Below are 16,046 nucleotides of genomic sequence, written 5' to 3'. Positions count from 1 at the left end.
GTCCCCCCCACTGTTATGCAGTTGTAACAGTTCTAATTCTACACAGAGTTCTCTCCCTTCCATAGAATTCATTTGGGCAACACACCACTGTATTAGTCACACCAGCTGCTGTAACAAATAAGCCCCCCGATTTCAGTGGTTTAGCACCCTGTGTTTTTCACTCATATTGAGCAATGCAGTGTGTTTCTGAGTAAGTGGGCTCTGCTACACATGGTCATTTAAGGACCCAGCCTGAGTCCTTAAGCTCAGTCATCTGCAAGGACACCTTGGATGTCAGTGTCCAGATTGCAGAAGGTGAAGGAGCGTGAAGGACTACACGTGAGAGGTTTTTATGGGCCAGAGCCTGAAACCACAGGTAGCACCTCCCTCTCTTCCATTGTCTAGCACTCAGGCACATGGCTACCCCAGCTGCAGTAGAGAACGGGGATATGTAAGTAGTTGATTCCCAGAAGAGTGCCTGCTGAGCCGGGCTGAAAGGTGACATTAAATTTCCCACTTGCTTCAGAGAGGATGTCTTATATCTCTTTTTTTTTCTTCTGGTATAGATAGAATAAATTATTTTCCTTTAGTAATTGATTCTGTTTCAGAAATCACTTGGGAATTGAAATGGAAGAAAATGTTTTCATTTCTTTTTCTAATACAATGAACTTACTTAAAAAATACAAAAAGCAAATATTTGGAGGTTTTCCGGTTAACCTGCTAGAAATGCTTTCTCTTAGGAGACACTGCTGTTCTCTTTCCCATCTGGCAGACTACCTTTGTGAAACACCTCCTCTGTGACATCATGCTGAGCCTCTTCCTCCCATTCCTGCCTCTCCAGGCACAGTTAGCAGTTGCATCCTCAGTGCTCTGCTAGGACTTGAACATACCTATGTTACTTGAAGCCATTCATCCACTCGATCATCTAAGTACTTATAATGCAATAACAATAATAATAATACGGTGAAAGAAAGAAAAGAGTTGAAATTCACTGTGATAGAAGTACATACCAAATAGTGCCAAGGATACAGGGAAAAGGCACTTAGCTCTACCTTGGGGATGAGGGAGAGGTGGGGAATGCTTCTTTTAGAGGGAAGAAGTTTGGTTCAAGTCTCTTTAATTACTCATGGATGCTTTCCCTTCCCCCAGTGATGAAGTTTATGAGAACAGAAGCCTGTCTTGATCATCTCTAAGTCCAGCACCCAGTACAGTACAGGCTCATATTAGACAGTCAGTAAAATGAATTGACTGAAGATATAAGGCAATACATTTATAAATTTCTGTTCACTCCACATCCATTCCTCATAACAACTTTATGATAGGGCAGATATTCTTATTCCTGGATTATAGATAATGAGCCTAAATACAAAGAGATTTGGTGTTTTGCAAATATCACACAGTGGATTAATAGATCTCAGGTGTTCTGCACCTAATCTTGTGCATTTTTTACTCTTGGAAACAAACATGTAAGTATCAAAATAGTGCTTTGAAATTTGTAGCATGTGCTTTGAAGACAAGACATGAGGCCACTTGAATCTCTTTGAGTGATGAAGACTGTTCATTTACATTGAGTCAAGGGATAAAGTTCTAACAGACACAAAGAGATGGTTCTTTCCAACATGTTTTATAGCTCTTTATATTCCTGCCAGCACAGTGTTATGTACCCAGCTGGTGCTCTATAAATCTTTCTTAAATAACTGACGATGATTTAAAACATGTACATCAGATTCACCTAAAACGGACAAGCTTCCTGTTTGAAGCTGTCATAAGCTTTTACCAGTATCATTGTGTCACAGGGGACAAAATTTGCCTGTGGTATATTCTAATTCAAGGAATTTTTTTTTTTTTTTTAATTCAAGGAATGTTTAACACACTAGCTTGGTTTCTGGTTTTCTCTGGCTTCCTCATTCTTCTGGCACTTACGCTCTTAGTCTGCCCAAGGACACTATCTATGCAAGATCAGACTGGCTGGATGTTCTCACCACAGCAAGAACATGTTGAGACATTTTTAAATGGAATAGCTTTAGTGTCTTTTGATGTTTTAAAAATCCCAAACTTCCTTAGTGTTGGAGTTTATGATAGACATTCATTGCTTCCATCTCTAACTTATCCATATTTTGTACCATAAAGTATCAGTGTTCTCTTCAGAAATGTTATGACCTGGTACTTTACTTATTAAAATTGCAGCTAAGGATGACGGCACGGCTTATAAAAGTATAAAATTACACATTTCCACATGGATATTCTGCTTCATGGCAACCTTACATGTCTGAAGACAGACTCATTTTGTCCCTTCCACTCCATTCTTGCTTCACCTCCCAACCATTGCCAGCTGCTTCCCAATGTCATTTAGTGGCAAGTTCCAGACCATGAAGATATCTTGTCTACTTACTCCTTGTTTTATACTGCCCATCTAATTCATGTTCATGCAGTGTTGCACTGACCTCTAAAATGTTTCTGAAATCAGGAGATTCGAGACCATGCTTTAAAGCCAAGTGTGAGTGTATTGCCTGATTTCCTTAAAGGTATGAAATTATGGGAAAGGAGCTGAAAGCCCTGGAAGAGTTTACTGTCAAATCAGCAAGAGGACTTGCAAGAAAAAATAAATTAAATTTTCAGGAGATTTCAGTGTTAGAAACATTTCTCTTCAATCTACTTGAGTAAGAATTTATTTCATCATCTCTGGGGACACTTGCTTTTTTCCAAAACTCTGTAACCAGGAGACAGACTAGACAGAATTATTTGGAGTGTGTGGCACAGAGAAGGTGGTTGGTAAATGTTTAATGAATGAGGAGATAGATAGATGAACAAAAATAGAATGGTCTTGGTGAAAGGATCCTGAAGTCTGCTTCTGTTTTCTGTTTTTGCTTAACAGAAATATATATTTTTTGTTTTGTTTTGATGTATTTTTCTAAGAGCAAGATAAGTGCCAGGTTTTAGAAAGACAGACCCACCTTTCATATTAATCATTACTAGGGAAACATCACTAATGCCTTAGTTTATTACCTAATGGCATTTTAATCTGCAGGAAATCCAAGAGAGTGCTTTAGAAAGTGTCTGTGATTGAAGACTCAGTGGTGCCAAGTATATGTTTAAAAAGAAAGAAATGAATGTCAGGGGCATGTGGATTTCAGTCTCATATTATTGTAATAAGAGTAATGTGCCCAGAATTTTAGAAAGGTTCTTAAGTTTTTTCTTATCCAGTGATTGACATATTGCTAATATAGCATTGACAAAGTAATGTTAGCCATACTCAGTGAATGTAACATCATAATATTTATCCTGAACTTATTCTTCAGCCGTAGAATAATAGAACAGCAGGATATTAAGGTCATAAAGCTCAAGTACTGAGCAATGAAGGTCAATGAGTTTTTCTCACTAATTATTCCAGTGGCCTCTTCCTGCAAGTTAATTTTGTTCTGCCACATACTAAAAAGGTGAAAGAGAATTACTTCTTTTTATTTTTTTAATATTTGTATATTGTTTGGCTGCATCAGGTGTTAGTTGAGGCACGTGGGATCTTTCGTTGGGTCATGTGGGCTCTTCATTGTGGTGCATGGGCATCTCTCTAGTTGTGGCACACAGGCTTAGTTGCTCCACAGCACATGGGATCTTCATTCCCCAACCAGGGATCGAACCAGTGTCCCTTGCATTACAAGGCTGATTCTTAACCACTGGACCACCAGGTAAGTCCCAAGAATTACTTCTTATTTTCTGTTTGTTTTGCAGGGGAAGATGGTGAAAGGAATGGGAGGGGCTATGGATCTAGTGTCCAGTGCCAAAACCAAAGTGGTGGTCACCATGGAGCACTCTGCAAAGGTAATGAGAGCTGCTTTTGGAAATTCACACTACACTGAAATCCTGTACACCAGGTCATGCGACCATTATTTTTATTGTTTTCTCTGGATCACTCAGCTTGATAGCATTTATATTTTAGAGAAAAACGTTACAAATAAAGACCATTATTTATTATCATTCAGCTAAATGTTTGTTTTAACTTTGAAGCAAACATCAGGGTGTTCTTTGATTATTTGCCTCACACACACATTAAAAGTAAAAGCTATAATGTCTTCAAAAGCAGTGAAAAGATGTTAGGGCAGATGTGTTGATTCAGGTTTATAGATATTTTTATTTTTATTTTTTTGGCCAAACCCAGTGGCATGTAGGATCTTAGTTCCCCGACCAAGGATCAAACCCGTGCCCCCTGCAGTGGAAGCACAGTCATCACCCCTGAACCACCAGGGAATTCTCTGATTCAGGTTTAAAGATGATTATAGTGGTTGCTATCTCGGTGCAAAATGAAAAACACAACAGAATGTGCGTTTTTAACAGCAGTTATTTTCAAGTGGACAATATGGCCTCTTACCAAGTCTGTGGAGATGCCATTTTGAGACAGTGTTAGAAAATGATGGACTTGGTGATAGCAAGTGTTCTATTCTGAAGAATATTATACTTTTATTTTGATAAATCGTTGAGTGTTTATTGAATACCTATTATGTGCTGGGCACTGCTGGAATTTAGCAATGACCAAAACTAGACAAGAATCATTGACCACATGGTACTTACATTTAATGATGATGATGATGATGATGATGATATTATTAGCCTATAATAGTGATGGCTCACAATCATTGAGTTTACTGTGCACGAATAGTACACTAAGCTCTCTGTGTATGTTTGCCTATAAAAGCCCATGAACTTGATATAAGTATTTTTGTGGGTCCAGAAACAGAGCTTCAGAGAGGTTAAGTAACTTGCCTGAGGTCACATAACTAGTGGAACTGAGATTTGGCCTGGATACCTCTGACTCCAAAGCCTAGTCTTCTAAATACCGAGCTATCAGTATGACTTTCTTCCTATTCTAAGTCATTGTCTTTGAAACAACTGAGCTTAATTGCCTTCCCCACCTGAATCCCTGGGCTTCTGATGATTTGCAAAGTTGATATTGGGTGGCAGGTACCCTCTTCACCCTCTATACCTTTGCTCATTCTCCTTTAAAATTCTTAGTTTTAAAACAAAAGCTAAAAAAAAAAAAAAAAAAAAAGCTACCTGTTCTCACCTGATACCTGCTATTTTGAGTGGAAGTGGTAGTTCATTTGCCCTTTTTTATTTTGTGATGCAGCATTATGGGAGAGTGTGGATCTGGAAGATTTGCATCCAACTTGCTTCCCATGGGGAGTTCTGTTACAGAGTGATGGGTGCCATGAAACAGTTTCATTGTGAAAACTGTAATAAATATGAAATTATCATAAATTGCTTAGTAAACAGTGAAGTGAGCAGTGAAGCATAAATATGGAACAATAGAAATGAAACCAACACAGGTGACCATTGAGTGATGCCTGGCAAAACATCCAAAATACTTCATTTCAGAGGCAAAAGTTTGCCACGCATGCAAATCAAATCCAAAGCTTTTCTGGAACATAATGTCCATTTGGAGAAAACTCTTTCAGACTTTCCTTTTGTTGTTACTTTAATGTTGACACATAGGCACTGAAGTCCGACTCATTTCAGATTATTTTTGTACATTCGTTTTCAAAACATTGGGCCTGTATTTCTCTCTCTTTTTTTCCCCAAAGTGTTTTCTTTCTCCTCAGCTGGAATTTCTGACAGAGGAAAAATGGTGCTTCAAACTTCTGATTAGAAGTCCCTTATTAAAGCTTTTCATAGAAGCAAGATAATGTTTTTTAGAGTTCCTTCTTTTTCTTCTCTCAGTGGGGAAATTGGCACTAAGTTTTAGACCAGACAACTGAAGTTAGATATTTTTCCCTACATACTTTCATTTGAACAAACTAACAAAAAATATATTTGTGATTAAAATAATAATAGTGGTTTGTTTATACTTAATAGTTAGATAACCTTGAAAACTAACCAACAGAAGTTTCTTTTCTTGCCATCTTCACTTTGTACTCTTGGTCCCAGAATGTGTGGTTGCTACTGTATATTGTTCACCTGGACTTACTGTTATTGGCCCAACTCAAGGGAACATGGGGTCCTCACCACTTCTTTCCTGCATCTTTTGTCTGCCTAAAGGTTGGAAAGGAAATAGAGAGGCGAGGTCTTTCACACCTGGTGGCCTCTCCAGTTAATGACCTGTTCTTTTAGACATGCCAGGTAACTTCTGCTGCCCTATGAGTAAGTGAACAGCCTAGGGAGAGAATCCCCAGAGTTTTCTAAGACACAGAGTAGAAAGTTTGCAGTGAAAGATTAAAACCTGAGAAAAGAAATATAACCTTGTATTCTTGTGCTGCTGATTTTTTTTTTCCCCTGTAAGTGGGTGGAGCCATCAACTGGCCTTCAGGTGCAGCATTTTTTTTTTGCTCCTTTTCTTCGTCTATAGGGTTACAGATGCAGGTCACTTATAAATATAGCATTACCTGACCTTTAAAAATGTTGCTTTAATCAGAAAAAGGAAACTCTTTCCTTGCAAGTCTTTGCAAGCAGCCAGCGGCTTCTGGTATTTGAAACCTGGCTGCCTGCTTGTGTTGCTCTAGAGTACCCAGCATAACACTTCCCTTGCCTTAAAACTGCCTCTGGAGACATGTGGCAGGCACTGGCGTCAGACTGGCCTTGGAGTGTGGCTTTCATTTAAGCTTAGACATCAGGGTTCCAGGCAAAATTGCAAAGTAGGCAGAGTTTTTGGTGTCTAGCCACAGTCTTACTGAAGCTTCTTTTGATCTCTTGGCGTGTCCCTCTTTTGCCTTCTAAAAATTGGGAGAAATGAAGGAAAGGAGTAGGAGTTTGAGTCTTTACTAGGTGTGAGGCCCTGTGTGTGGCATTGTACATACTGGATCTGTAAACCTCTCAGCGACCCTCTGATGTAAGGCTGGAATGTAGACAGGTAAGAAACTTGTCCAGGTAAGTGGCAGAGCTAGGAGTTTCCCTCAGTTTGGTCTAGTCATGTTCATCATATCATACCGTGCTGCATCCTCACCTACGTTCCTATCCACACCTGCCCTTTTCTGAAAGCTTCAGGTTTCAGAATTACCTCTTCCCCTTTTTTCATTTTCCCTGGTCAAAGCTGTCCTTGTTGAGATAGATATCAGCAAAATATTTAAAAGAAAACCGTCTCAGAATTGTGCCCCTTATACCCATCTCCTCTTCTTCCCTTTTGTATTAGAATCTTCCCATGTTTTAGTTGGGCACAGAGTAGCCCAGTGACAGACTACATTTCCCAGATTCCGTTGTGTGTAGATTCATCTATGTGACCAAGTTTAAGTCAATGGGATTTGAGCATTTGTGCAATTTCTGGGTCATGTCCTTAAAGAGAAAGCCGATTTCATTGGACTGTTTTTTGTCCCCCCGTAGACTTCTGAGAAAGGCCTTAACTGCAACCGCAGCCTTGGAACCAAAGTTATAAACCACATGCTGAGGCCTGCAGAGCTGCCCCACCAACCTAGATCCCTAGCTGCCCCATCCTTTTCTTTATCAGTTCCTTCCAGGACTCCTCATAACTTCATCCTTGGCCCTCTGTACTTCTCACCCTCTGCACCTTTCTTTGGTGCCTTCTAAATCTTTGGCACCAACTATTATTTTTCACTCAGTGGCTCCCTAATCCTTATTTCCACACTGGAATTCTCTAATGAGCTCTATAACTGTATTTTTTCCCTATTAGACACCTCCACCTGGTTGTTCCATAGCTACCTCAACCGCAGCACTTGTACAAGTGAAATCATCATCGTTTCCCCTAAAAATCTTCCATCTGCTAGCTCAACTGGAGAGGTGATGATCTCCCAGCCCCCCTCTGGAAAGGTACTCATGGAATTTCTGCCCCTCCCACTACACCAATCACTGTACATATTGCATCTACAATACCCCTGTAATCTGCTCCATCCTGTGGATTTCTACTTGCTTAGGTCCCTGTCACATCTACATGGGTCACCGTTGCAGCATCCCAAAGGTCCTCTTCCTGCCAGACTGACCCTCTTTCCTGGTAGTCAAGCACACCACTGCCAACGTGACTGGTCTCAAACTAAAGCTGGATCGAGTGAGGTCCACATTATTTCATTCACCTTAGCCTCCCAGCCTTTTGTCATCAGCTCCTCAGCAACCTACTTTATCCTTGTTTCCAGGGCTTCAGTTCTGCTAGGATCTCCACATTCATGTTGTTTCCTGTTCTCAGGTGTTTCCACAGTCTGTTCCCCTTCCCCCTTTATCTGACTCACTCCTACCTCTACACCATCATATATAAATAAATGAGCCAACATTTTATGAATTTGCTGGCTTAGCGTCTTCCATCTTCTCGACATGATGAATGACCAAATGAATATTCTTCAAGGCTTTGTCTTGAAATTTGGCAGAATTATCTTACATGAGTATGTTAATTTACTTGTTTATGCAGGCATCAAATATTTATTGAGGGCCTACTATGTGTCAGGCACTATGATAGAGTCTGAGGAAATGAAAAATAGAAAGGCATAGACCTTCCTTTAGGCCGGTCAGAGTCTCATGGGGATAGAGTCATAGAAACCAATACTTAAAATAGAAGAGTGTACAAAACAGAGTGCTTCCCATGGGATGTAGCATTTGCATGGAGATCTGAAGGATGGGGCAGGATTTGAGGGGACTAGTTTGTTGCAGGTCAAGGGAATAGGCACTGGGGTGTGAAAGGGCGGTGCATGCTGAGGGATTTACAGTTAGGTCCCTGTTGTCAGAGAGCAAAGGGAGAAGAGTTGGGTAGAAATACACACACACACACACACACACACACACACACAGAGTCTATCCTCCACACAGTGGTAGGAATTATGTTTTAAAAATATAAATCATGTTATTGCACTTCTTCCTGGGCTCAGAAACCCTCCACAGCTTCCCATCTCCCTTAGATTCAAGTTCAGAGTTCCTTACACTTTGTCCCTAAGGCCCTCCCTGGCTTGTCAGCTTCGATCCCAGTACCTCTCTGACTCCATCTACTAGGATTCTCCCACTTGCCCACTGAGCTCCAGCCAGACTCTCTTCCTGTAAGTTTCTGGAACATTCCAAGCATCCTCCTGCCTCAGGGCTTTTGCACTTGTTATTCTCTACGCCCAGAAAGCTCTTCTTCAGATATCTACATGGCTCACGTCCTCCGTTCACTCAGGTCTCTGCTGAGAATACCAAAGAAGCTTTCCCTGACTATTATACAAAACAGAATTCCCCCCTCTTCTGATGATTCTTCCTTTCTTCACTAGAATGTAAGTTCCATGAGGGCAGGGGCTCTTTCTATCATAACAATGGAGGAAAATCATGCCTGCTGCATATTAGGAATCAATAATTGTTGAATTCATTAGTTCTTCAAATAATAATGATACCTGGAACATATAGAGCACTTTTAACTTTTTCCAAGCAGTTACATGTTTATTGCCTTTATTTTATCATTACAATACTCTTGTGAGGTAGGTCTTATTGTTTCCCTTCCAGAGGTAAACCAACCAAATTTCAAAGGGGTTAAACATTCCGATAAAAGTCAAGTAGAAAATTAAGAGCAAAAGCAAACTGAGAACCTATGTATCCAGACCCTCAGTTTTCTGTTACTAAACTTTTCTGTCTGGCAAATACCATCACCACTAAAAATATAAAGGAAAGTATTTTGTTCTTAGTATTGTGTACTGGAAATGTGTTCCTAAGGGTATAACTCTCAGAGCACAAAAACAAAGAGATTCAGTCATGGTTGTCATTTACTGGAAACAGGCAAAACTCTGGTACCTATTTTTGAGAACATAAATGAGAGCTCTATTTCTAAAACAGGCTTAGTTTTTATTTTTATTACAGTAGGAGGTCTGGATTCTAAAGGATAAAAAGAGTCATAATTATATTGTTATGAAGTTGAGAATAAATCCTTGTGAATAATATTTTTTATTAAGTCCAATCTATATCAGATAGCAAAGGTGTCATATAGAAATCTTGAATACTGTTTTACCTTGTCTTTGCTTTTTTAAAAATGAAATTTAATTTATTTTTAATTTATTTTTTAATTTTTATATTGGAGTATAGTTGATTAACAATGTTGTATTAGTTTCAGATGTACAGCAAAGTGATTTAGTTACATGTATGCATGTATCTATTCTTCTTCAAATTCTTTTCCCATTTAGGTTATTACAAAATATTGAGCAGAGTTCCCTGTGTTATACAATAGGTTCTTGTTGTTTATCTATTTTAAGTGTAGCAATGTGTACATGTCAATCCCAACTTCCCAATCTATCCCTCCTCCACAACCTTCCCCCCTGGTAACCATAAGTTCATTCTCTAGGTCTGTGAGTCTGTGTTTCTGTTTTGTAAATAAGTTCATTTGTATCATTTTTTTGTTATGAAATTGAGAATAAATCTTTGTGAATAATATTTTTATTAAGTCCAATTCGTATCTGATAGCAGTGTCATATAGAAATCTTGAATACTGTTTTACCTTGTCTTTGCTTTTTGTGCAGAGGAATTATATACAGAAAGTAAATGAGATTTATTAATCCTTTTTATTTTGGACCAAAAGTGTTACCAAAAGCCAGCAAATATAAAAGAGTTTTTAAAAAATGCTTTCTCGGAAACATCCTTGAGATAATTTTCAGCAACATTGAAAAGTATCCCAAGATAAAGTATTCTTTTGTTAGGATAATTAGTAATTAACATAGTTTCATCTGGTTCAATTTTTTTTTCCATTCATAAAAGCTTGTTAATATTTTATAATTTGTTAATGAAACTATTTCGTGGCTAGGATTATTTGGGAATAAATGATATTCACCATTAAAAATAGAAATCCTCACATGGTTTTGTCTTTTTTATTTGTCCTTTAATGATGGACATGCCTGCAAAAAAATGTTGTAATGGAAGAAAATAGCAGAACACAGTCCATCGACCAATAAACACTTTAAAATGTCTTACAGAATTTAATTAAGCAAATAACTTTAAATTCTGTGACCTTGAGTATCCATAGTTCTTGATAGGGAAGCTAACACTAAGAGCAGCTTTCTAAGGTATCACAGCAATTCATGGATGGAAAGAGAGAATAATTCCTGCTCAGTCCTGGGCTCTGCCATCCTTAGTCTAGAGACCATAGGATGAAGTCTTTAGAGAGAAAATAAAAGGCCATGATAAAGATTTTTGTATTATATTGAAGAAAAATGGCCTTCTATTCTAAGTCGCAAAGCCCTGAAGACTATTTTCAGGGAAATGGCTTGCTGTATCTATTGTCTCATTTGGCTAGTCTCCCCCTGAGAATGTGCTTATGTAACCACAAGCTGTTATTACATCCACATATAAAAACCATTTGTAATAGCAACTATTCTCTGCTTCAGAGCTAGCTGAGCCTTTCCACTGAAGTCCTATATGGATTGCTGGGATCCCTACCAAATAGGTGCTATGTAAAAGCCAAAAATAGCCCATGAGGATAAACTCAGTGTGAGTAATGTCATCATCATCTTGTCCTTTTATTCTGTGTACCTTGAATTTCTTTCTTTAGCAAATCCCATTTCTCTTTTCTGGGTACCACATCAATCATCATAGTGATGTGACAGTCATGGGTCTTGTAATACAGTGTTCCCCAATTTTTATATCTGTTCTGTGTGTGTTCGTGTGTGTGTATAGAAGGAAGGGGCAAGGGCGGTAGCTCTCCGGCTTCCTCCATGATATTTTGTCAAGCCCTAGGAGAGACCTGTCCTGGGTTTCATTGTGCCACCAGACAAAGTATGGAGTATTCTCTTGCCAAGGTCAGCCTTTGTAGCCCTGCTTTTCAACAGGTTCATGCAAGCCTTGCAGCTGTAGGAGAGAGCAAGCAGAAGAGCTAGAATAAGTATTGTATAATTCACCCAGTTTCTCTCTTTACTTATACATTTGTATGTTTCATACTGCAGTCTTTTCTTTTTGTTTGCCTGGGCTGCATGGCTTGAGGCATATTAGTTCCCTGACCAGGGATTGAATCCAAACCACGGCAGTGAAAGCGCCAAGTCCTTACCACTGGACCACCAGGGAACTCCCCACACTGCATTCTTGAGGTGTCTTTGCTACTCCCTTTGCTCATGACTTTATCTGCCTCCCCAAGTTTTGTAAGCCTCTCTGCACACCTCTGCTAGCTGCACTTCTCCTAGTGAGCTCAGAGATGCTGGGAATGTACAAGTACCTTTCTTAGGACTGAAAGCAGCCTCCAGTGGTCCATAGCCACTCAGTCACATGGTATCTTACAGCTCCTATGCTGTTGGAGTTCCTTGGATCGGAATTATAATAGTCAGACAGCATTAATTGATCGCTGTGGTTTGTCTAGTACTCTAGTCATTGCGGAAGATACAAAGATAAATTGTTTCAGAGTCCAGTGGTGGGTAAAGAGAGGGCAACAATTACAACATGTGTGGAGAGTAGAGGAAACACAGGAGCACCTACGAGGTGCACCAGACTAGGAAAGTTCCCGGAACACTGGAGTTGGCGGCACTGGATAGGGGATGTTGGAGATGGTTTCTCCAGGGTAGATGACACCTGAGCCAAGTTGTGAAGAATAGGGATGGTGTTGCCATTCGAACGTGGGATGAAGGAGTACAGGGTGGTGTGTGTTTCAGGTGGCGTGAATACACCTGTAAAGACTTGGTCCCTTAAGGATCAGCCAACTTCTAGACTTTGACTTCTTTGTACTTGATTACTAGGGCTTTCCCAAAGAAGAAATATATTGCAGCCACATTGAAGAAATACTTAACAAAATAGATGGGCATAAAATGGGGTTTTATGTAAGGCAAAATCTTACATGAATGCTCCATTGCCTCAGGTGAAAGAAATGTTGACATCAGATGTAAAAATCATCATGTTGTAAAAAAGAGAGCTTGTTATTTGGGATTAAGTTTATTGTGATAACACAAAGCTTATTGTAATGATAACAAGGGAATTTATTATCGTTTAACCAGAGTCGTTTATTACTGAAGAATTTAGTAATAAATTGCACACAGATATCTAATGAATTAAAAAGAGATCACCATGAAGCAAGTAATAGAAAGTATTAACGCTTTTGGTCATATAAAATGAAAACGGTGGATTCCTAGATTTTGCAGGCGTCCTGTAAGTGATGCAGTGGGGAAAAGAGAAGCTGGAGAAGCAGGTGGAGGAAAGAGATTTAGCTATTCACCAAGGTTACGATGAAATTAGGAAATACCAAAATCAGGAGCCCTCAGGTCCAGTCAGAGAATTTTTTTTTTTTTTATCGGTGTGTGGACCTCTCACCGTTGTGGCCTCTCCCGTTGCGGAGCACAGGCCCAGCGGCCATGGCTCACTGGCCCAGCCGTTCCACGGCATATGGGATCCTCCCGGACCGGGTCACGAACCCGTGTCCCCTGCATCGGCAGGCGGACTCTCAACCACTGCGCCACCAAGGAATCCCCAGTCAGAGAATTTTTAATGCTACACTTGGTATCCGTTCCTCTGCCTTTTCTGACCTTTCTTTATGGAGAAAGAAAGAAGCAGAATGATGAGGATGAACAAGACCCCACTCACCCAAAATATTCGAATGTAGATTCAACCCCTCCTACTTTACTGCACTTGCAGAACATTTCTTCCTACCGTGATCAGGTGAGGAAGACAAGGCAAGCGAACAGAAAACTACAGCACGAAGAATTTAAGGGACCAAATGACTATTAAGTGGCAGAGTTAAGATTCAACACCGGGTCTTTGGACTCCTAATATAGTGTTCTTTGCTACCACACTACACTGCATCTCTTTTTCAGGATTTATTTTTAAATGCGAAAAACTCAGTGATTGCTCCTCCTTTGTGAACCATAGAACTTGGTAAGGCTCAGCCTGGCGTGCTTAGAATAGAGTGCTCAAGTGGGCGTTAGTCATATTTTGGCTTCATAGCTAACCTATTGTTGGATACTGAAATTGTGACGTTCTTTAATCTCTCTCTGCATCCCATTTTCCCTTTATCCTTGATCTGTGTTACGTCTTGAAGCTCAGAGTGAACGGAGTCATCTAGCTACACTGTTCTCACTGCAAGAATACGCTTGGTGCCAGCTTCCTACACCAGCCATATGGTTTGCCCCCAAATACGTGTTGCCGTTTTTGTGGCTCTCAGGAATTCTGTTTAGGCCATTTTCCGTGTAATTCTATGTCCAACTTCGTTTAGAGCTCCTGAAGAATTCCCTGGTAGATTGTAGAAATGTTAAATATAGGTTATAAAAACAGTGCAGGCTTATTGAGCACCTGCTAAGTACTGGACACTTACAGTAACCCCTGAGGTAAAGGGATGGATAAGCACAAACACAGGAACCTTACCCAGCTAGTGTGGAGTAGAGTTAGGCTTTGCGCTCAGGTCCTTTGGCTCCACTCTGAACCACTGAGCTAGACTGTTTACATGGAAAATGGTCTCTAAAAGGTCTCTGTTGGTAGGGCACAGTTAATTCTGTCAGTTGAAATACACGCTTGATCCTAAACCAGCGTTGGTTGTTCATTGAAATCCAAGTGACTGCTTTCACACCAGGTGTAGATCTTGCTCAAATAATGAGAACAAAGTAAGAGCTCCCTGCAGAAAATGTTCTTTGGAGGCCCACAGATTGTTCGCTTTGTTCACAGACAGACCTGGAATTCATTGTGACATGTCTTATTTGAGTTATATTAAGTGTAAGCAGTCCTGACAACTATTGAAGTTCGAATGTTCATCATTAATTTCAGCTCTTTAATTAAGCTTCTGTGACATGTGCAAGCTTTCTTTGAAATCTGGGAATGAAAATGGATCATTAAAAATGAAGTAAAAATGAGGTTTCATTTCTACAGCTATAAATTGTCTTACACATTAAGACCCAGAAGCATATAACTTGTTGTTAAAGGTATAACATCTATCTACTCTATGTGTACTTAGCACTACTTTTGACTAAATTAACGTAATAGAGTTTGTCTTCTTTTGAAATCCACCCAAGATTCCCAATAGACTTCCCTTTTTCTTCCCATTCATTCATTCAAAAAATGTTGCTATCTTTTATGCCATACACTGGGTTAAGTATACTAAAACCTCTTAATTACTAGTATGTTGGTGAGTTGACAGATTATTACAAGCAGTAAAATCTTAATTAAGCCCAGTTATTTGAAATCTCTTGCCTCTGATCATACTTGGTATGGCAGCAGTTTTGAGAGAGAGGTAAACCAGGTAGTGGTGCATATTTCAGAAGGTAAAACATTGAGATGGCTAAAGATGATGATGACATCACATGTGGTGCTTTCAGATCCAAAAAGGAAGCAATAGAAGCATTTTTGCCATTTTTAATAGAAGCTCTAAAATGTGATAAATTAGCCTTCAGCCTCAAGGGAAATATTAATTTAGGCTCCTGGTGCTTGATACTTAGAAAGGAGCTGAATCATAATCAGAAGAAAATGATCTGAAGATCAAATCATCAGAGCTAATGTTTCCACTGTGCTCCATAGATGTGACCCAGAGACCACTTCTATACTGGGGGGTGGTAGGGGGTGGGGGAAGGGGGTTAATGGGCGAAAACCTGCTTTCTACTCTCAATCCCTCTTTTATGTTTGAAAAAAGGGTACTGTGGCTAAAGAAAACTTTGAAAAAATGTGACTATAGACCAATGCACACATTTTACCAATGAGCAAATAGGCTCAGACAAATTCCAGGAAAAGCAAATTGCTATATAAGAAAGTGAATATAATCATGATTTTCTACACTGCCTGGCCCAGCAATGAGCCATTTTACATAGCTGTTTTGTCAGCAGGTGTAAATTCGGACTGTTTAGTTAGTTACCTACAAACTGTAATATAGCTATGCTGGGAGAACTGAAGGTAATGAAGGATGGGGGTTTGTAAGAGAGTTAAGTCTTCATACACCCCAATAAGAAGTTAGTAGATAATATCTAAAGCTGATTAATTAGGAAATAAATAGTCTGGTCAACATAGTATTAAAAAATGCAGAGGCTCAATGGAACAGAATACAGAGCCCAGAAATAAACCCACACACCTATGGTCAATTAATCTTTGACAAAGGAGGCAAGAATATACAATGGAGAAAAGACCATCTCTTTAGCAAGTGATATTGGAAAGGTTAGACAGCCGCATGTAGATGAATGAAGTTAGAACACACCCTCACACCACACGCAAAAATAAACTCACAGTGGCTTAAAGACTTA

At 39.5% G+C, this 16,046-nt stretch overlaps 1 protein-coding gene across 1 annotated transcript in view; it reads left to right on the top strand.

Moving 5' to 3' along the window:
- The window catches only part of OXCT1 (3-oxoacid CoA-transferase 1), a 135,168-nt gene that overhangs the window by 103,090 nt on the left and 16,032 nt on the right, over window positions 1–16,046 (top strand). The window contains exon 14 of the mRNA XM_059060897.2: window positions 3,709–3,798. Within this exon, the coding sequence (XP_058916880.1) occupies window positions 3,709–3,798 (90 nt within the window). The remainder of the gene's footprint in view (window positions 1–3,708; window positions 3,799–16,046) is intronic.

Source organism: Kogia breviceps, chromosome 4, assembly GCF_026419965.1.
Source record: "Kogia breviceps isolate mKogBre1 chromosome 4, mKogBre1 haplotype 1, whole genome shotgun sequence".
NCBI lineage: Eukaryota > Metazoa > Chordata > Mammalia > Artiodactyla > Physeteridae > Kogia > Kogia breviceps.
Note: the sequence above shows the minus strand (reverse complement) of the source record. Positions and strands in the feature narration are given on the sequence as shown.